The sequence below is a fragment of the Acomys russatus genome, chromosome 6, assembly GCF_903995435.1.
Source record: "Acomys russatus chromosome 6, mAcoRus1.1, whole genome shotgun sequence".
NCBI lineage: Eukaryota > Metazoa > Chordata > Mammalia > Rodentia > Muridae > Acomys > Acomys russatus.
Genome location: NC_067142.1, coordinates 61,983,400 through 62,005,592, shown reverse-complemented (window position 1 = coordinate 62,005,592; position 22,193 = coordinate 61,983,400). Strand labels below are relative to the sequence as shown.

Genomic DNA, 22,193 nt, shown 5'->3' with positions numbered 1-22,193 from the left:
GACCAGGTCACTGCAGCGAAACTCATGCAAGTTAACAGCTCCCGTTGGTGTCTAAGTGCACCTGCTTTGGTCCCTGGTGGACTGCACTTAGGGCTGGGAGTAACTTTCCTTCTCACTGCTTTGCTTGTGTCCACAGGAAACTTGGATTCCATGCATTTGTCTCTCTGCACTGTTACTCAGAAAGGCAGGAACACAGGCACAAATGTGTACCTTTCTTGGTGATTCAGTGAGGAGAAAGTCATATTAATATTAAAGGTCAAAAACATTTGGTCCCATTTTAAATTTTTCTTGAGCTCCTTTTGCTTATTTCCTAGAGTATTTAATTTTCACCTCCAAATAATTTCTTTTACCCTTAGCTTTTCCTAAAATTCCTCTAAAAATCAGTGAACTGCAAGCAGGGAAGCTAACAGATGCTCATCCACCTATTTTCTATGGTATGGGTGGGTTTTTGTTTTATTTTTTGTTTTTTAAACTAAGCTTGAACCAAAGTCAATTTTTAGCAAGCTGCTGTACTAATGAACTAGTTATAATGTGCAGTTCAAACACATTGAGGAAATAGATGCTACTGACAATTTCTTATTCATTTTCTTGATTAATTTTATGTGAAAGTTGCTGCTTGTTTTTAATCTTTTATGTTGGTAAATTGTAATATCCTCTGGGCAGACATTACCTTGATTTTTAGCTAGTTTGTTTAGGTCAGTGTGTAAATAGAATGGCTATGTCAGTTACTAATTTCTCTCCTCCCCAACAGCTTTTTCTTTCTTGTAAATTTAATCTTTTATCTTGACTTAACATTCTAACCTTAGTCTGTGCATGTGATTTTAGGGCTATCAATACTGTTTCTGCTCCTAGCATAGAGTCCCTCCCTCAGGAGTGATGAAGTTAGGAGGAAGAATTCAGGGAGAGAAATGCTGACTACCCACCATACAGATGAGAAGTTACAGCATTAATTTCCAAAATTGCTACCAAAGGAAGTCTAGAGTCCCCAGGGACCTGGCCAGGGAGTCAAGGAGGATAGAGTAAGACTGTTTTGCCCTGTGGTTAAAGGGATCTTTTTCCCAAATAAGATTCCCCTACAGACTTTAATTTTAAAGATGATACTAAGCTTTAAGTGTCAGTCAGTCCCTCCTCTGTCTTCTCTGTCTTGTCGGTTTGAGAAAGGATTGCTGCCTTTTTATGTAGTTCATTTGAGGATAGACCTTAAAACCAGCATAAATACTGTATTAAGAGAAAATCTTTAGACAAAGATGACTTTAATTTTTTCCTCCCCTTTTTAATGTATTTTAAATTAAGTTGTAAAATGAAAGGTACTTTATACATGTACTCATGAAACACTACTAAACCTGCTGGTAGATGTTCAGGCTGAAATCACCTCCATCACCATCCCTGATAAATACTCTGTTAATCCTACAACTTCATACACACCTTGGCTATTTTTCACCATCTTGTTTTCTTTTTTCTTTTAATGATCTCAAATGCTTTTTGAACTCACTGAACTGTCTTCTAAACTAAAGTACTCAGACTTAAAACGTTTAAGTCTAGAAACTAAAGGGGTCATTTAACTAAAAGAGGCATTCAGTTTGAGTTTCTATGTTTCCGAAAGAAACACCAGATAGGTTGTTACAACTTGTTATTTCATTCTTCTTTTCTTCTTGGCATTTATGCTCACTTACTTCACTCCTGAATTTAGTTAGCGCATAGTAAGCCAAAGACTAACTTTAAATGCATTTTGGGGGATACCATTGCCTGTGATAGTGGGCCCTCCCTGGAGAGTAGTGAATGTAACTGTTTAATCCTGTTTAAGCAATGCAGTTTGGCATAAACTTTATTTATTCCCTGTGTGAATCCGAATGACAACAGAAAGATCTATAAGCCTTCTCACAGGAGCAGTGTTGCTGTCTTAGGAACAGTGGAGTGCTCTGTTAGTCTGAATGTCTCTGAAGCCCTAGGACAGCGCCTTGTGATGAGGAAGCATTATTCTATCCATTAACTTGCTTTTATCTGTTGTCAGAAAGGTCAGCACCACCTGTTTATGTAAGTTGTTACTCCAGAATGGAACCAAAGGAATCGGCTTCACCTTGTATAAGACCAGCCTATTTATATTAGAAAGTTTTTAAAGGGACAGTATCAAAATATTCTGGGTGTGATCATCTTGCCAATATATTCTACATCAACATTCATTTATGTTAGGGAGAAAGCACAACTATACCTCTTTAATATTATTGTGTCTATTATCCATCCTTCGATTATTTGGGGAAATAATCTCTTCATTATCCAGAAGCACAGGTTTTTGCTTGACAATATTTCAGTTCAGCTCAATCATTAACATTTAACTTGCCGGAAATGCCAGGTACATTTGTAAATATAGGGATGTTATGTAAGAAAAAATACTATAGATCATAGCCTAAAGTTCTTAAGCCATGTCATCCTCACAAGTCCTTCTTGACCAAGAGAGAAATAAATAAGGTCATTGAACTAGGATGGTAAAGACCCCCGTTCCTGTTCCTCCCTAAGATAGAAGTGCTGCCCTAATGTGCAGAAGACAGTTCCCTGCTGGCCCAGTCCTGAAGCACGCACTGACCAGTCTACAGCATGCAGCCTTGGGAGGGTAGAAGGAAGGGCCTCAGCCGCTCAGCAGGAAGGCTTGAAATGAAACCGTGCACTGGCTTCTGAAGCCGATGGATATAGAGTGTACTTATTCTTCAAACTCTATTAGAACTGAAAATATCCAAGAAGACCAGTACTAATGGGAGGAAATACTAAAAGACCTGAAACCTACAATTATCCAATTGGGCAGAAACTGATGGAATAATTTATTTCTAAGTGTATTAGGAGCTCACTTTGATTGGTGAATGTGAACAGCATTCACCATGTTATATTATTCATATGCAGACATCCCTGGCCAAATGTGGCGGCGCACGCCTTTAATCCCCGCACTCCAGAGGCAGAGGCAGGAGGATCTCTGTGAGTTCAAAGCCAGCCTGGTCTACAGAGTGAGTTCCAGGACAGCCAGGGCTAAACGGAGAAACCTTTTTACGGAGAAACCTTGTTTCGAAAAACTGAGAGGGGATGGGCAGACCCGTAGCTATTTTGAAATCGTTTCCAGATACCTGTAAAAATAAGACTTTATTAATATTTTCAATTTTGAGGAGGGAAATTAATTCTTCTTTGCCATTCCTCTGAGACTAAGAGGCACTATTCCATAGGTTTTCATGGATGGCACCTACAACACGCACACAAGCAGAAATTGAAAAGGTGAAAATAAGTTGCTTTCATTATTAAAGGTTGATGGAATCCTCTTTGCCTTATCCTCATCCATGTAAGTGTAAAGTTCCACCGGAAGGGCAGGGAACCTGTCCAGTTTGCACCCAACCAACATGTGATTCATGAGCTAGGGTTTCTCCTAACCATCATCCTATTCATGAACCGGTTCCTTATTTTGGCTCTTCTGCTCCTGGCCCTCATGAGAAGCAGTAAGCTTGAGTGTGTCACGTGTCGATTCAGTGATCCGGATCTCTCTGCCTCTTTTCCTTCCCTTTTTCCTTTAGAACGGTGGTACCTTAATCTGTGAGAATAATGCTCGTGGATAACAGCTTCTGGCACCTTCATAAAATACCTCAGCATAGCTTAGCATTGTTGCAGAACTGGCTTTAGACTGAAAAACCAAATAAGTATAAGGAAAAAGATCTTTATAAATAGTGGAGATAATTCTAGCTGTAGTATTTAGTTGAACTAATGTTTGTTATGATCGATGCTGTATGTGTTTGGGATCCTGTTCATAGGGCTAGGGAGGGTTGGGTTGGAGAAAGGAGGAATTGATTATGTTAGAAGGAAAATACTGCTCGTGTGTGTTTGTTTTTCTTTACATCTGTCTTGCCAAAGGAAACTTGATATTCCCTATGTTTGGGTTGAGGGATTGAGACCTCTCTATAATCTTACATGCAGCACAGTGTGCAGAACCGTACAGGTGACATGTGGGGTATCCAGTAGGTTCGGAGTACCCAGGGGCAGATTTATAACCTTTCATGTCTGTGACTGCCATGGCTCCGTCCCAAGACCTCTCCTGATGATCCATTACCTCTCTAAAGCTTAGGTAATGGAAGAGTGTGTGCGTGCCCAGGTGTGCAGATGAAAAGAGACAGATATAGACATGTGCCCAGGGAATAGAGAGGTTAGTGCTGTATCTTGATCTAGGAAAGTTAAAGTGAAATGAATCATCCTCTGCCATGTTAGCAGTTGCTGTGCTAGTAGTAGCCCAACATTTTTACAACCTTATTTCCTTTTCTTATACCAAGGATAATTCTGTTTAGACCAAAACACAAACAAAAGAAAAGTCAAACCAAAAAGTTGGAAGCTAACCGCACACTTGGCACCTGTAATAAGGTGTAGCATTTAAGGATTGGTTGATAAGTGGGAATAAATGTTCTTTCTTGTAGGAAATGTAAGTGAAAAATTATGTTGGTTTAGAGGAAAACTAAAAACCTTTCTGCCCTCATCCTGGGACAGACTTTCTTGGCTCCCTAGTTTTAAAATAATCTAAATCTCAAGAACTTTTTTTTTTTTTTTAAGCAAATGTCCCATCTCACAGAACTTGAGTGAGATTTGATTTTGATACCAAAGACACTGCTGTCCCTTTGCTTCTTCTCAGGCTTTCCAAACAGTCAGTGGGAATAAAGCAGAAGGCTGGGCGTGGGGAGAGCTTTATCTTGTCCTTCTTCCCCTTTCCTTCCTCACTTTTTACTCACTCTGGCTTTGGGAAGAGATGGATTTTGTTTCTCTCTGCTGCTCTGTGAAGATGGGTCAAATTGCTCAGCGTAACATTGGGTTTTGTTTTGTTTTGTTTTTTGTTTTTGTTTTTCAAGACAGGCTTTCTCTGAGTAACCCTGGCTGTCCTGGACTCATTCTTTAGACCAGGCTGGCCTCAAACTCACAATATTCTTGCCAAGAAAGAAATTTGGGGAGTGCAAAAACATAATAGTAGAATTTTTATTTCCCTTTATCAGAGTCTTACAAATAAAACTCGCCCATCCAACCTGTTAGATAGCAGTCGATATTTAGTTACGAAGAGCAGACTACAGCCAGATGATGTTTTCTTACTCCTGTAGCACTGCTTTGCTCAACAGTGTTTTTAGGATGTGGCTGCGGGGAAGTTAAGTTCGTTGTTAGGCGTACTATAGGTAAACATAGACAAGGAGAGACAACAAACATGATCAGGTTGCTAAACTTGATGAAAGCTTTACTAGCTGTTATTCTGACATTATATAAATGTAGTGATAATATTGTGTGGTTTTTCAAAGCATTAGGTAGGTTTATATGGTAATAGGGATATTGAAAATAAGAGCACTTGAAACAAATGCTGTGGGAAAACAGTGTATGCATCATGAGCATCATAAGCCCCCAGGTCCTCTGCACCCCAAGTCTACCCACACTGCACAGGACCCCACTGCCCTTGCCACCTTCTGGTTCAAATCTAGCGCACTGTCAGAAAGTTAAGAACCCCAAGCTAGTTTACTGGGGGAGGGAAGGAGCTGAGGTCTGCTGCAAAGTTTTTTCATGTTGTCTTTACTTGTCCATCACTGTTTAACATAACCACAACCTCACAGAAGCAGCTTCAAGCTTCTTTCCTAAATCAGCAGTGGCATTGATTGCCATCACTGTATCCCAAGGTCTGCTGGCAGACAGCTGGCTACAGTGCTGTTTCAACCAGGAAGCATCTGTGCTTGGGAGTTTCTTACGTGGTCTCATTAGATAAAAATGGACAGAATCAGTGCCCATTCAGCCTTGAGAGTATCGGCGTCTGAAAACTGCAGGAGGAAATGAAATGCACTTTCCCATACTGGTGTGACAGTGTCTCTTAGGAGCACTGTGGCTGGGGGAGATGGGTCTTGGATTTCATTCTCATAAGTCTGCAGAAGGCACGTGTTTTCTAAGTGAAGTAAACTAGTTAGTGCTAGCCTGGTTAGGTTTAAAGTTGCAAACAGTGCAGGAGTGGGGGTGGCGTGTCCACCAAGACTGTGACCATATTACAACGTTGGCTTTCTACAATTTGAATGGTAAGTGGTGTCTCCTCTAAGACCAGATGGCAGGAGAAAGACTTCTTTTCACTCCTTACCTCTACTTCCATGGGAATGTGTGCATTACTCAGTCTACAGGAAGGCTCACTGAGGGAGGCGCCCTCTCCCAAGTGGGCCTCAGCCATTCCTCTCATCTGTGGTAGTGAAGGCTAGGTGAGTAAGTGTGGGTTTGCTGCCCACCACTTGTCCAGGAGCTGTTGTATACCTCATTTCTAACTCATGACTGAGTAACTTGCTTTAACTTCCTCTCAGCCCTACAGAGTTGCCAAGTCTGCCCTCCCTTCTCAGCAACATTAAACTCTGGCCTATAGCATCGTAAGACCTGCCACCTAGGGTGAGACAACCCCTCCCCCCACCCACCCCATCCCCACATATCTGCTTTGAAGCTACTACAAACTGAGGGCAAATTGCAATCTCCTGTTTCTTTTTGTTGCCAGGGATCTTCACAGGTCTCTCAACATGTCTCCCCACCACCTTGCCTTCAAGGACTACCAGCTGCCCTCTTCCCAGGCTAGCCCATATTTCTAACTGCTGGACACGCATCAGCTTCTGTCCTTGCCTTTTCCAAGTGGGGTCAAAGCTGGCTTTTCCCCACTGAAGCGTTGGGTTTCTGCTCATTGCCAGGACTTGGTGGAAAGGACACCAAAGGTTCGTTTAAGCTGACTGATGCATAGACATTTCACTTGTTTCCTGTGTGACATGACCAAAAGAATTCCAAATATTTAAGTTTATTATTAATATTATTATAATAATTATTATTTGACAATCTTATATCCAACGGGCTTCTGGAAGCTGCATCTCCAGCCCTTTCAATGTTTTCTTTGAATGTAGTTAACTTGCAATTCCCACCCCCAGAGTTGGGGGGAAAAAGCTTAGCCAGGCCAGGTCATAACACTGCTGCTATAAGCCAGGGGAGGGTGGTTTCTTTGTTTTGTTTTGTCTTTCCATTTCCAGCCAAAACCAAAGATTTCTTAATGATTGTATAAACTCAAAACAAACAAAAAAACCAAAGAAAAGGGAAGTCTTCAGCCTCAATCCAGTCTGTGGTGTCCTGGCACTTAGAGGCATGTCCAAAGGTAGGTAGGGATGCCTCTGGCCACCTCAACAGGGCAAGCAACTTTCTTTCCAGGTTGAGGGTTTTGTTGAGGTACGTGCTCAGTAGCTTTGGCCTTTGGCCACTATGAGCAGAGCATGCATAAAAGAAATTGGCACGTCATCAGATTTTCCAAAACAAAAGCCAAAATTCCATCACCACCATAACTCATGTGACAACAGCCAGGGTCACCACAGGAGCTGAGCACAGAGCCTTAGAGTGGAGCTGTAGCCGGGTGGCCATGGACTCCACAGAGTGGGGAAGCTGAAGACGCTGGCACAGGATTGGCTGCTCTGCTGGGTGCTTTCCCCTCTGGGGCAGGGTCTTCACCCAAGGGCCCTTCTGAGCCTTCTTTCTCTTTTCTAGTACTGGAACTGCTTGGAAGTGGCTGTCCTATTTGTGAGGGAACATGCAGAACAATTATCAGACTTTTCTTTATCTTGTTTGTAGTTTCGTTTCCTTTTGCAGCACCACTGTGCAACTATGCATTGTATTTCATAACCTTTGTGCTAGGTAGATGCCTGTGACTTTTTAACTTGTGGGTGGGTGGGTTAGGGGGTCACAAATGAAGGAAATTTTTACATGAATCTTTTTAATCTCAGTTTGATTGGGGGAGGGGGGTTTTTGGTTCTAGGGTCATACAAGCTCTATCCCAAAGCAGAATCCAAATGTTAATAATACTAGCCTGATGCAGATACCAAAGACAATTTCTTTCCTGCAGAACCTTAGACTTGTGTATTAAGTACGATTACCCAGCACTTGCATTAGTCTAACCTCAGTAATTCCAAAGCTTAGATGTATATTTTGGTATATTTCCAGGATATTAAAATAAAAATGTCGTTTAACTTCTTGTTTGTTTCAGTGTAATGCTCTTAAAGTCATAGCATGAAATAATTGAGCTGTCCTATTCTTGGTAGTTTGAAATAATAGTATTTTTGTATGTTTTGGGTGTGTCTGTATGTATTAACATAACAGTTTTCACTGCCTAGGTGTTCATAATAAAATGAAAGGTTCTGAGTGTACATACTATTCAGTATCAGTCTCCACCAGTGTCCACATGAGTGTGGAATCACTGATGACTGCCCAGCTGGGGTCTGGTTTTAAAGAGACGGTGATTGTGTTTTTCTAAAGCTGTTTATTTCTGTCTTTAAATATCTTCCCCACTTCTTTTTTCCTTTCTTTCTTTCTTTCTTTCTTTCTTTCTTTCTTTCTTTCTCTAAATTAATATTGATTCAGGGGTGTTTTTCCACTGTTGTCAAGGGAGGAGCACAAGGGGAATGGGTCCCTTGGCCTCCCAAAATATGTTATTTTATGTACTTTAAAATGTGAGTTTGAGTTCTTCTTTGTGGAAACTTACAATATGATGTACATGATTCTTTCCAGAATTGCCCAGCAGCTTTAATGAGGCAATGGCCATTCCTGAGTAGTTTCTTGGGTGTCCTCTTACATTTCTCCTTAAGGTGACTTCGAAGTCTGAGTGGCTGTTGTATAGCCTCTCACTGCCCCAGAGCCTCTGTAGCCGTTTCTCCTTTGGTGGAAATATTTTATAAAATCACTTGATAACTTGGAGCACTGGCCCTTGTTATCTGTGTCCCTGGGCAATGTGTTTTTCTTGGTTTGAAAAACCTGAAACACAAACAATTCAACTTGTTGGGGATTAACTGATAGCTCCAGGGGCTGGGGGAGCGACAGGAATATCAGCAGCGCTGTCCCTTTAAAAGTGCCCTTCATGTGACCCCCCTCCTGGGGCTGCCTGAGGGGCTGGGGCTAGGGAGAGATTGTGTTGGGTGCCAGTGAATCAGAATGAAATGGTGGGTTTTGTGTAGATGCATTTGTCTGCTGTAATTTTTTATATATATTAAACTTACTGTAACTGTACAGTTCCAATTTCTGTTGTAAAACATTAAACCATTTTCCAAGTGTTTTCACATCGTCTGTGTCTCTGCCTTAGTGTTCTGCTGCTTTATACAGGCATTTGCACAAATATTTTCACAGACCCCAAGTCAATTGCTCTGAACAGTTCTTCAGGGAACCTCAGAGTCTAAGCACCTTAGTCTCATACTCCCCGTCTGGCATCTTGAGTGAGCTGTGGTCACTGTGTTTCCTTCTCCAGACCCTCAGTGGGGTCCAAGCCTAAGGTGAGTAGCAGTAGTCTCCTTCAGAGCTTACTGCTTTGTCTGATCAACCGCACAGGCTCTTGGCTGACCCTGAAGGGATCCTCAAAGCTCTGGTCTCACTATGTGTGATTGCTGAGGGGACTGAACTTGACTCCCAGGCTCTGTTGTTTGACTGACAGGCCCAGGAACCTCTAGCATTTCTTACCAGGCCTTGAACCAGGAGCAGTGGGAGAGGATCCTCTGAAGGTGGCACACCCCACACTGGCCTCTGGTCCTGTTGTGTGCGTAATTAGGTTTCTGCCTTCTAGCCAGCTTAACATCTGGAAAGAGCTCAGTGATTTCATAAGGAAAGTAGAAGCCCAGAATTTCCCACAGAAAGGAGACTTGAGCTTTTGGAGAGCTCTGGGACATGCCCCAGCAGGCATATGCTGACAGGACCCCATCTCAAAAATGATGTCAAAGCCAAAGGCTATATATGAGCTCTGCCTTCTGCTCCTAAGCTTGACTTTTTTTTTTTTCTTCTATTATTTATGTCTTACATCTGAGTCTATAAAGTTTGTTTTGTTTTTAAGTAATTTCAGATTTTTAACATCCTCTTTGGTAGAGACAATGGCAGCTTCTTCCATGAGGAAGCAAACTCACACGACATGGCTCTGAAACAGTAAGACTATGGCCCCCACCCCATCCTCCTTCTAGAAAGTAGCTGTATTCTAGCCGCTCCCAGGGCCCCATAGGAAGCCAAGCTCCCCACAGGATGATGAGGTGATAACCCTGTGCCCGGGCTCACTGTGAAGAGCCTTCTCTTAATTCCAAAGACCAGGAACTAAACCTGGGTCCTCTGCAAGAGCAGCAAGTGCTTAACCACCGAACCATCTCTCTAGCTCTCTGGGGTTTTTGTTTTGTTTTGTTTTTGTTCTTGTTTTCTTAATATACATGGCTCTACATTTTAAACCCATGGAGACAAGTGATAGTACTTACAGCTAGTAGTATCCACAATTAAAGACTAGCCGTGTACAGAACAAGCTCACTGCCAGGCCTCAGGCAGGGCAGGAGTCCTGGCTGGCCCAGAGGAAGCCAGTGTCACCTTGGCTGTGGAGCACCTCTCCCAGGAACTCTACTCAGCTTTCTCTGTGGTCACTTTGCAGATAAGATCCCCTGCCCCATAGCTCACTGCCAGCTCTCCCCTTTGCCTAAGAGACATGTCCATAACAGAACTGGGTCACGCTGTTTTCCAGCCATCTCTATTCAACTGACCTTGAAATGAGGCCTAGAACCAGTCTGGATAGCAGGCACACTGTGTCTGAAGACCCCAACCTCAGCCTTAGAGGTAAATGGACAGGCCCTGCGAGACTGGCTTAACACACCAAAAGCCTTTCTATGCTCATAAGACTTGTTGGAATGCCTAGTTTTCAGGGCCTCTTAATAGATAGCCTCTGGATACTGTTTTGAAAACACGAAGGTATAAACTTCAGTCTTTGATCTGTTATTAGCTGGGCTTGACGAACTGGGGAGTTGTAGAGAGAAGACACTGTCGAGGCCCCTGCTGGTGAGGGAGGCTGCCCTAAAACTACGACTGTCTGCTCTCCACCCGAGTGCTCATCACCCCACGACGCTGTCCACGCTCCGCCCACATGAGTGCCATGGAGCTGCTGGTCACTCCTGGACGCTCTTCTCAGTGTTGCTGTCCGAGTTCTCCTGTGCTCCAGGTAAAGTTCAAGTCAGAAAGCCATTCCACCACCCTCTTCTGGCTCAGTCATAAGGCCAGGCCCCCATTCTATCACTGGGCGTGTCCCTATAATGCCCCAATTACACAGGCACTGCCTCCTGGCAGCTTTCAGAATGGCTGGTACCCACCTGCCCATTCCTAACTGAATCAGTCATTGTTCAAGTCATTGCCAGGGCAGCCTGCAGATTTCTTGCCTCCATCACTACCCCAGGCTTCAACCACTGAAATAAGGTTTCAAACAACATTTTCAGCAAAGCATTTATTATGCAAAAGAACGAGGCTTTATTTAGCAAGCCAGTATAAGTTAAACCCCAGGCGATCAGAGGGTTCCTCATCCATGGTCACAGGCACTTTAATTATACCATGAGGCTGCAGTCCACTGACTTGAGTCTCTCATTGTGCCATTGCTGTGGGAGCACTGAAGACCTGGGTGGTCTGGGTCTTCCTGCCACTCGAGGAGGCAGGACTTACTCCCTTTTCTCTCACCCACTTGGCTTAGTTCATTGTCAGAGATGACATATCCTGTCTTCCGTGCCAGTTTGTGCACAAATCATTTGCACACTCTTAAGAGCATGGCCTCCATGAAGAGAAAGTATCTTTCTGTTCCTGGAGTGCCTGGCACACCGGCGGGAGACGTGGAAAGTGCTCTTGATGGAAGGAGGCCCCTTTCAGTCGCCACTGGCCAACACTTGCTCCCTCCTACCTGCCTCTGCCCTTGACAATGTAGCCTAATGACATGTTTGTCTTGACAGTGGCAAGGATTGGAAAGGATGACAACAAAAGCCAGATTTACAGCTGGAGCAAAGCAAGTCAATACCGCTGGAACAATACACACAGTGCCCGGGGTTTCTCTGAGCATTTTACAAAGCAAATTGAACTTGCCTATGACAGGAAGTACGTTCATGCCCTACCCCATCCCCACCCCTGGCTAGGGCTTGGCTCTGCAGTGAGAGAGGCCTGCCAGAAGACCCTAACAACAGGGTATGAGAGTGAGGGAGCGCTCCCTTTAAAGACTCCAGGCATGGCATTCTGTGTAGGGTGCTTTGGAACTGGAAAAGGAAGGCATGATAACTGGAAACACCCTCACCCTCTTCATAAAACGGTGGCTGTGAAATTACTAAAGCGAGTTGTAAATGCTTTGTGCTCTGTCCGTCACAATTGATACCATCCGGGCGAGGCCTGGGAGTGGGAAATCCCCTGGCTGTTAGCGAGGGGGCAGGGTCTGCATATGCAGGGCATCATAGGTGTCCTTGGTGGCAGCGCTGAGGCCCTGGTGAAAGCAAATCACAGAAGAATGAACCAGGAGCCCACAGGCTCAAGTTGACTATCTGTAGCTCATCCCTGGTCCCCACTGCCTTCAAGAGCCCAAGAAGATCCCCTCATGCCACAGGTGGGAGTCCTGCCTGTGAACGCTGACAGGAAGATGGCTTCTGAAGGCAGCTTCTCACTCCTTTCTCAGCTAGATTTCCCATCTAGCCACAGAGGAAGGCAGCTTCCCTGAGTCACATACTAAGCTGGACTCTGAGAGGTGCCAGAGAATCTGCCACCTGGGCCCACAGCGAGTCACAGAGAAAATGGTGGCTCCTTATGCAGGAGCTTCCAGTCTTTGGCCACTGTGGTATATTCTTTGAACAGGCAGGCAAGGCTGGTCCCAGCCTGGCTGGAAATCCTCTCCCTGTTGCGGGGACTGGAAAGGCCATGTGGCCTCCTGCAGCTATCAATATCTCTGCACTCAGCCACTGGCGTTCCCTTTTTAGAAAAGTAGGTTGTCCGCACATTGTTTGCATAATCACCTGCACTAATTTACATAAACCAGGCACCTAATTACAATAACATTTTCCTTTTGAAATTGTCTTTTTTTTTTTTTTTTTTTTTTTTTTCAGTCTTTCTGCCCACTCAGATTGTACTAAATCCTAGAATTGGGGGCGGAGGTAAGCTAACACTGTAGACAAAGGAAACAATCACCTATGGAGGGTCCTTTACCTATTTCTGCCTGCACCTCTGAGGGCTTTCTTCCCATCCTTCTAGATAGCTGCTATTGTCTGCTATACTCAAATGGCATGTGACTTCCACAGCTGAGACCCAACCCGCCTGTAGAAACATAACGGCAGTGGAATGGCCTCTGGTCTGTAGTGTGCCCTGAGCTTGCTCTCTCTTCCTGTTGACAAGCTGGTGCCACCAGCAAGCCAACTGTAGTAGCTTCAGCTTTACTCCACGTCAGACCCAGGAAGGGGGCCAGCAGCTCTCACCTGGTAAAGGCCGTCGTGCCCTTTGCCTCTCCGCCTCTGTGAAACGAGATGAGGAAGGGAGAGAGTCACTAGTGGCACTCGTGCTCAACTGCCCCTACTCACAGGAGCAGAAGGTACTGTTCCCTAACCAGATCCCTCCTCCTGATGGAGAAGGGTCCTGAGGCCAGCCAGACCTTTGCCTCTGTAGAGAGGGGATCTCGGCCATATTGCTGGCTGCTTGAAATAAGGCGACCTTCCCATGGCTCCAAATCTGGTGTCATCAGAAAGGATAACTGGGAATGGCGACTGGATAAAAGTTCTGAGCTCTGGGGAAATTCGGGTCTTCCCCACGGAAAGCACTGGCCACACATTCTGGCCAGCTGGTTACACAGGCCCCCCATTAAAAAGAACTCAAAGCTCTAGCCTTGATATCTTGAGATTCCTATGAAATCAATAATGAATAAGCATCATACACTTTCATCCCCCTGGGGACCCCATGTCAGCACACAACAGTGCTAGGAACAGTGACATTGCCTCATGTCCAATGGCACCTTTGCTCATGGCAGCCACCACATGGACTTTTCTCAGTTGGAGGAGGAATGGACAAGAAAGGAAAACTGTCCCTGGAATGTTCGAAACCTGCCTGGGCATCGAAGAAGAGCAGCACTCACCTCGCCTTTCATCCCAATCTCACTGTAGGCCTCCGCCATCTTATCTTTCTGCAGTGCCTGGAGGAAGAGAAGGGTTGATGCACTTATTTTCATAACCTCTACAGAGTGGGCCTTCCCCCCAGAAGCCTTTGAGTTCCCAAGCTGGCAGGTTCCGGTCATCAAGGTCCAAGCCTCAGGCATATAAACACTGCTGGACCACAACCAACTCCGTACCGTGCTCCTCAGCCCTACTTGGGAACCTTCTCTGATCTACCTGCTCTATGCACTCAACAATTCAGGTTAGGTGCAGAAGGAAAGGCTTTGGAACTGTAAACCTAGACGGGAAGATTGAACAACGTAAGGGCTCAAGGGGAGCAAAGAGCCATCTCTTCATAGCCACCAGTCATGGATCAACCAGTTGCAGTGGGCGAGGGATATCTTGGTGGCCTGAACCTAGTCCCACACCTCGGTGGTGAGGTGGACTTTACAGTGAGAGAGTGTTCTGAGTCCCCTCAGACAGGCCAGCTCCACACTCCTGCACAGCGTAGCCTGGAGTTCCCACCCAGTTCCCCAACGACAGGCTCAGGCCCATGGGACAACAACAACAAAGAGCAGAGGAGATAAGGTGCTGTGACACTGCTCAGCTTAAGGCGACATCCTAAAGCTACCAGCAGGTGATACACGACCATCCAGGCAAAGGATGGCCTGGACAAAAAGACTGGAGAGGGGGCAGCCCCTCCCTCAGCCCTCCCCGATCTCGCTAGGTTGAATGGTGAATTCTCCCATACTTACATTGTACAAGCCTTCCTGGGGGTTCCTTCTCCTCTGCTGAGGAAGAGAAAGGGGCAGAGATGAGAGAGAATCCAGGCTGGAGGTTGTAATCAGCCCCATGCTGCCTGACCCACAGGGCCTTGTCCTCAGCTTAGCTGTCAGTCTCCTCCGCATTACCCCCCCCCCCAAGCCTTGCTCAGGGCCCCCTTGGGCCCTGGCAGCAGCTCCACAGCTCAGATTTAGTTATGCATGCCTACACATGCTTCATGTTTCCACCTGGGGGGGCCTTAGTCTGCTGATAGACTAAGTCCCTTGCAGATGTGCTCCCAACATGCGCCACATTCAGGGCAGAGCCAGCCAGTCAGTGTTTATGAGGTCCTACTGAGAGGTGGCCACAGAAAACAGTGGCCCCCTCCCTCCTTGCCCTTCCCCATACCCTCAGGCAGGCCTGAGTGGACAGGTAGGACCAGAAACATGGACGACACTGGGTAACTTTTAGCAGTTCTAGCCTTAAACTGGGCTTCTGTCCTGAGCCTGCTAGTAAGAGGCCTCTTGTCAAACAGAGGAGTCCTCGGCCCTTCCCTTGTCTACAGGGGTAGAGTCTACAGGCCTGGTGTGGCCATGTTCTAAAAGGGCATTTAGAACCCAGAATCCTTTCTCCACAGGCTTAGCCACCCCCTCCCTCCCTGCATGTATCTTGACATCAGGGCTATCCTGTGGAACAGTTGGTGCTACCATGTGTTGGCTAAGGAGCAGCAGAGGGGAAGTGGACAGAGCCCAGAGGGGAAGGCTAGGCTGGCACAGTCACATACTGAGACTCCTTAGGATGCAGAGTGGAGCCAAGAAGAAAGGGAGGGGGTGGCAGCAAGTGGGCCATTTTCACCCTCCTGTCCTAGGCCCTATCTGTGGTACTGGGTGTCTAGTGCCCACAATGCTGGTGTGAGCCGCCCTCCCTCAAAGCCCACGCACCCAGAGGCAGAGGAGCTCCCTACCTGTTTGCCTCCCATCTCAGGATCCCGAGCCCGTTTCTTGTCCAAAACATCATATTCCTCTCTTCGGCCTAGATTGAGCTCCTGGAACAGGAAACAAGACCGTGAGGGGAACGGGGCCATAGCAACTGAAACTGGGGTTTGTCTTCCCACCTGGTGGCTGCAAGAAAACAGCTGCACAGAGGAAGGTGAGGTATCTCAGCGGGAGAGGCGCTTGCCTCAGCCCTAAGGATCTGAGTTCAATCTCCGGGCCCCACATGGCGAAAGGAGAGAAGTCCTCTGACCTTTACGTGTGCACCATGGTGTACACACACACACACACACACACACACACACACACACACACACACACACATACACACACACACACACACGGGGGTAGGTGAGTGGTAAGGACAGAGGGAGGAGGAGGGAGGGAGGGCACGAGACAAAAAAAAGTAAATGTAATTTTCACATTCTATTTATGTTATGTGTGTATGTGTGTGTTGATGTATACCTGTGCACTACATGCCTGCAGAAGAGGCATCGGACTCCCTAGACCTGGAGAGACAGCTGTTTGTGAGCCACCATGTGGATGCTAGGGGAAAGGCTGGGTCCTCTGCAAAAGCACCACGCACTGTCTCTCCAGTTCCAATAACGTGGGGGGTGGAGGGGGTGGAAGCATGGACAGGGGCAAGAAAGGGGGCAGGAGCTGTTTCCTCTTCATGCCAGCACCTCACAAAATACCTGTCACCTTGCTGGTGCATGGCGGGAACCCCAAAGTCACCATGTGTTGATCTGTCTAATGGGGCTAATAATACGTGTTCATGTGCACATGAAACAGGCTTCTAAGGGGGATGCATGCAGCCCGAAGGCCTGCTGCACTTATGTGTGATCCTTCCCCTGAGCTGTGGCCTTCTAGCCTTTGCTGGTGACAGGAAGTTCTCTAGAGGAAGGGCTGTGCTGCGCATCTCATCAACGAAGCTCTCCATTGGGCCCAGTAGCACTGCGGGGCAAGAATAATCACTCCAGTCTTAGGGTTAGAAAACTGAGGGTCTAGGCTGGAGAGATGGCTCAGAAGGTTAAGAGCACTGACTGCTCCTCCAGAGGTCCTGAGTTCAAATCCCAGCAACCACGTGGTGGCTCACAGCCATCTATAATGAGATCTGGTGCCCTCCTCTGGCGTGCAGGTGTACATGCAGGCAGAGCATTGTATACATAATAAATAAATAAATAAATCATTTTTTTTAAAAAGAAGAAGAAAGAAAGAAAACTGAGGATCAAATGCTTGCTACCAAGCCACCCGCCAGGCCAATAGCTGTGGACCAGACCCACAGCGGAGCCTGGTTTTAGAGTCTCCCTAGGTTCTAGAACAAGATTTTCCAGGTAGCTCTGCAGAGGGAGAACTTACATTATAGAGCTGGTTGGGTCCCTGCAGATAGGCGGCAGCATCTACACTCTGGCTGAACTGCAAAGGAACAGAGAGAATCACAGCTCAGTGCCAGCTCCAAGAGGGCCATCGGGCTACCTACTGGGCTGAGCTGGGTGACAGTGAACTGCATATGCCTCCTTGCTGTGGCTTGCCCTCCCAGGGGCCCAAGGTGTGGCAGCTCCCCTCTAAGAACACTTGTCCTTTCTCCTGCCCTTGGCTTGAGTAACATCAGCCTTGTGCTGGGTGTGGTGGCACACGCCAGTAATCCCAGCACTTGGGAGGCAGAGGCAAGTGGATCTCTGTGAGTTTGAGGGCAGCCTGGTCTACAAAGTGAGTCTAGTATAGCTAAGGCTACATGGAAAAACCTTGTCTCAAAAAAGCACACACACACACACACACACACACACACATATAAATAATAATAATAATAATAATAATAATAATAATAATAATAATAATAATAATAATAATGAAAAAGAAAAAGGAAGGAAGTTAATTACCCTAAGTAAAGTCCTTGCCCACCCTCCACACCACCTTGTGTGCAGAGGTGCCAGGCTTTCCCTCTGGACCTGCTAGGAGCTAGGAGTCCTCTCTATGCCCTTTCTTCCAGGGACACTCAGGGAAGACAGTGGGTACCAAAAGCTGCCTATTAGCTAGGCCCACCGTGTCATCACTCATCCAGACATTTCCCAAGTGGGAAGCATCCTTGCTTGCCCCAAGCCGACATAACCACACATGGCACCCAAGCTGAGAGGCGCTACAGTGTTTTACAGAGTCAGTGCTCTGCAGAGAATCTTACAGCTCGCCTAGGGATTGTTTCCACATATAAATAAATAAATAAAGTAGATAAGACTTTCTCACATAAGATCTTATGCCGGAAAGGAAATGAGTTATACTGCCCTGGAGTGGATGAGATGTCTATCCTCTGTCTCCCCAGATGGGTCCTTTCCACAAAATCCATGGTTTTAGGCACCTGGCGACAACCACTACCCTGTCTATCACTCAGTTGCAGATGAGAAAACTGAGGCTTGGAGAAAAAAAGCTGATGTGGCCTTGATCACCCCCAGCACAGCACAGCTGTGCACACACACATTTGCACCCTAAGAAGAAGCCTCTTACCCTGTTCTTAATCGCCCAATATAAGCCGTCTGTTTGTCAGCCCAAGCCATGGGACTCTCACATCCAGGCACCAACCCTCACTAACGCACCTAGCATTTGTTAGTTCATTGTCCTGCCCTGCCTGCCTGCCTGCCACAGATGGACACCCCACCTCAGCCCGCCCACTGTGCACACCTGGCTGTCCCCTGCCTTGCCCATGGACACCAAGCACCAATGCCAACGCCCCACCCCACGTCTTCCCAGCAGAGGAACCCACATCCTCCCTCAAGAGCACAGGGGGACCCACCTTTGCTCTCAGGTACAGGGCCGTGACAATGACTCCATAGATGAACAGAATTCCATCCAGCAGGTAACACAGTTTGGGATCCAGCAGACCAAAGCTCTGTGCCTCTGTGCCAAGAGATAAAACTGGTCAGCCATCCTCAAGCTTGCAAGAACATATCCTACCTACCCCAGGTTGACTCTATGACAGGCTGTAGCAAAGAAATTACATGACAAGGACAGTACGTCCAATCCTCACACCTCACACACACCGCAGCTCACAACCTCTCTTACACACCCAATCTTGGAGAAGCCCAGGATGCAGTGTAGTACCAGGTGTAGCCACAGAGCCTGGAAAGAATGGGGGACTGGGGACCAGGAAAAAGATGAAACTGCCCACTGTGCACAGAACTTCTGCTTTTGTAACGTGGAAGCCCAGTTGTCAGTGAGCCCACGCATAAACTGTGGAGTCTGAACCTCGGAAAGGTACCTAGAATTTGAGAGCTAAGGCTTCCATATGGAGAGAGACCCAAGGGGTTAAGAAATGTGGGGGCTCAGACATTCGATGATTGAATGAAATCATCTCAATTCGTTGTCAGTTCATTGACAGTGAAGTCTGGCTGTAGTGGCACACACCAGTAATCCCAGCACTGAAGAGGCAAGGGGATTGTGAGTTCAAAGCCAGCCCTGGGCTACATAATAAGTTCCAGGCAACTTACGTGTTTCAGCTCAGAGCCTCTTTTGTTTAGTCTTCCTCACTCCAGAATCAATGGGTTCCTAACCCCTCCTGCCTCTCTGATGTCTGTCACACTGTGCTCAAAGCTTACCACCAGATAAGTATTGGGGGGTGGGAGGGTAAGGGAAAGGAAATAGGTTAGTTAAATAGAAGCTAGCATTCCTGTCTAAGAGGTCACACAATGCAAGCAAACAGAGCACATTATTGATCCTGACCTCGCTCCCGCTGGGTAAATGCACAGCAGCTGAACCTAAGAACTGGGCCAGTGTCACAAAAACTCTGGCCCTGCCTGAGAACCACACAAGGAGAGGTCTCTAGTCTCTAGAGGCAGGAGTGCCCTCTGGTGGCCACTGGCCAGCCCACAGGGGGCAGAGACACTGAAGATGAGCCCAGTCAAAAGCCTAGCTGTATAATTCAAGAGCAAGGAATCCTTTCATCTGCCTCTTCTGTGGAAACAGGTGGAAAATCTTCAGTGTTTGTTCTGTGCAGTGTTTGTGGCTTTGAGGCACAATCTGGATCGCCACCAGAAACTCACTGAGAGCCGAAGGTCTGGAGCACACAGGTAGTGACTACGCAGGCAACCTTTCGTCTGCCCCCACATGCCATGGAAGGCAGTGACTTAACTCTCACTCATTGTCCCCATCCCCACCTCCCTGGAGCCTTCGATCCTTGGCTTCTAACTACAGCTCTCCCCAGGCAGAAGAAAGTCGACTTTCCATGGTCCCTGTTCAGAAGCCCTTGAGGCTATTCCTTCCCAAGCCAGGCAGGAAAGAACTCACTCCCACCATGTCCCTTCTCCAACAGCCTCATGTAGTCCAGGCTGGCCTTGAACTTACAACCTTGGAATGTGTAATGCTCCTGCCTCCACATCTGGAGAGCTTGCATTTACAGGCGTGCTCCACCATGCTTGGTGGTCTTGGAGATCAAACCCAGGGCTTTATGCCTAGTACCCAAACACTTCATCAACCGAGCCACCTCCGCAGCCCTTCCTCCTGTCCTTTATGCTCCATGTCCCCTTAACCTCACAGATGCTGTCTCATCCCCACCACGCCCACCTCTGCTTCACCCAGCTCCTCCTCTGGGCTACCATTGCTACCTCTACCCAGCTCCTGCAGACATCAAAATCCTGAGTCCTCAGCAATAGTCTATGAGTGGTGGAGGTGGCAGAAGCCTCTAGAACCTTACACAGGTCTCTAGAGTCAGACTTCCCTTCTAAAGCTGTAAGCACTGGAGGCCAACGGCTGCATTGTTTTCCTTTTGCCTTCTGCCCCGCCCCCAACACCATGTCCAGGATGGACATTCATCAAATTGCCTACAGTTGAGAGGAGGGTATGTTTCAGTGAAGGGAAGATGCTAAGCCCCAGCCCTAGGCTGCTCTTTGCTCTAATAATGATCTAAGAAGCAAGCCAGCCCCCACTAAAGGCCACCAACGCTGGGGTGATACTGTCTTTTAGGGCTGGAGAGATGTCAGTGGCAATTTACAGGGTGGTTGAGATTCATAGAGAAAGCCAGGAAGAAAATGGCTCAGCTGCCTGTCGTGTGAAATGAGAACAGAAAAAATACGGGACAGTAAATTTAGAACAAATAAGAAGAAATATTTCTTTGTACTGTGCAGAGTCAGCACAGGAGGGGGCAGGCGGGGAGTTGGGCACACCCACACACACCAGATGAGTAATAGGGACAAGGTTTCCTACTTTCTTGTTAAAGAGCAGCATAGTTCTAAGGCCAGCGACAAAAGTGTTACATGGGGGGTTGGCAGAAAAAGGCATTTCCTCAGACCCATAGACCCTGTCCTGAGAGCGGTGGGCTGAAAGAGTGGACTGATAGCCCAGAAAATTCCATGCAAGAATTTGGGACCTAAGTCAGTCACATAATTTATCAACTATTTGTTGGGCACTGGCTCCGTGCCAACGGCTGCAGAACTAGAAAGAGGCTGGGTTTGGAGCATGTGGCTCCCACTGTTTCCCCTGCCACTTGCTAGCTGTGTGGGTCCTAGAACATAGCTTCACTTCTCTGGTCCTAAGGCCTTTTGTCCATAAAATGGGGTGGGGGCAAGCTGGGCGTGGTGGCACAAACCTGTAATCCCAGCACTTGGGAGGCAGAGGCAGAGGGATCTCTGTGAGTTCGAGGCCAGCCTGCTCTACAACGTGAGTCTAGGACAGTCAAGGCTACACAGAGAAACCCTGTCTTGAAAAACCAGAAAAAAAACAGGGGGTGGGGGCACTTGTTTTTCTATTATAAGGATGCTTTGGCAGATAGTTTGTGAATGGCAGGTTTTCCAGTTCCTCTGTAAGGGCAACAGTGTCTAATTTTGGGGCATTTGCCCCAGTTCTTCACAATGCCACTTGTCATGGTGTTCGTAAGACCTCACCACCCTTGCTCCTAGCTTCTTCCTTAGGCCCCTCCCACTTGCAGGCAGAGCCTTGACCACCGCCCCCCCAGCCATTCGCAGACTCTATTCACATCCCATGCCAGGCAGACCCAGGAGGCATTTGGCGGCTGCCCCTGCCGCTGCTTTCTTTTACAATGGGAACGCCCATTTCTCTTATGCTCCTGCCCAATACTCCAGATCCAGCATGTTAGAGAAAGCCCAGTCACCAATTAACTCATGGTCCTACAGCCCCAGACCTGTAGGGCTGCCTGCCTGTTAGAAGGGCTCCCTGCAGCCTGGCCTAGGGCCTGGGTAGGAGACCCAGAATCCCACAGAGCTGATCCAGCCCAGAGCATGGAGAATGAGATTTGGCCTTCTACCGCTATGCAGCCATACCGTCTCCACAGTTGAGGAACAGAGCCATGTTCATGATCTGTCCCTCTGCTCTGGGGCAGTGGCTGCCTGCTCCTGGCTCCAAGCATCTTAAGTCTCAGTTTCCTCTCATTATGGAAGAAGTAATATTACATATCCCCTTGGCGATGGAGGGTTAAGATGTAGCTATACTTACCAGGTGGGGGACCTGATCTGTCCTCACGAGGCCAGCTAGCACGGTCGTTTCTATTTTTACTTTGAGCCCATGAGTGAAA

The 22,193-nt window shown here is 47.0% G+C and overlaps 2 protein-coding genes across 2 annotated transcripts in view; one reads left to right on the top strand and one right to left on the bottom strand.

Moving 5' to 3' along the window:
* The window catches only part of Pou2f1 (POU class 2 homeobox 1), a 141,638-nt gene extending 134,472 nt beyond the window's left edge, over positions 1-7,166 (top strand). The window contains exon 17 of the transcript XR_007830791.1: positions 6,512-7,166. The gene's annotated coding sequence lies outside the window, so the exon portion shown is untranslated. The remainder of the gene's footprint in view (positions 1-6,511) is intronic.
* Positions 7,167-11,942: 4,776 nt separating this feature from the next.
* Cd247 (CD247 molecule) lies at positions 11,943-21,970 on the bottom strand. Its single transcript, XM_051148342.1, has 8 exons — positions 21,943-21,970; positions 18,465-18,586; positions 17,039-17,095; positions 15,652-15,732; positions 14,681-14,716; positions 13,910-13,966; positions 13,260-13,295; positions 11,943-12,280 (listed from the first exon to the last, which is right to left on the bottom strand). Exons 1-8 carry the CDS (start codon positions 21,968-21,970, stop codon positions 12,215-12,217), a joined length of 483 nt encoding a protein of 160 aa, XP_051004299.1. The 3' UTR covers positions 11,943-12,214.
* Positions 21,971-22,193: the final 223 nt, after the last annotated feature.

Bases quoted from the DNA above. Each gene is read 5' to 3' on its own strand.
- Cd247 (XM_051148342.1), bottom strand. From the start codon at position 21,970: ATGGCTCTGTTCCTCAACTGTGGAGACG. The intron at 14,717-15,651 runs GTAGGGAGCTCC...TCTCTTCCTCAG, and splicing joins CTGAGATGGGAGGCAAACAG to CAGAGGAGAAGGAACCCCCA. The intron at 13,967-14,680 runs GTAAGTATGGGA...CTCTTCCTCCAG, and splicing joins CCCAGGAAGGCTTGTACAAT to GCACTGCAGAAAGATAAGAT.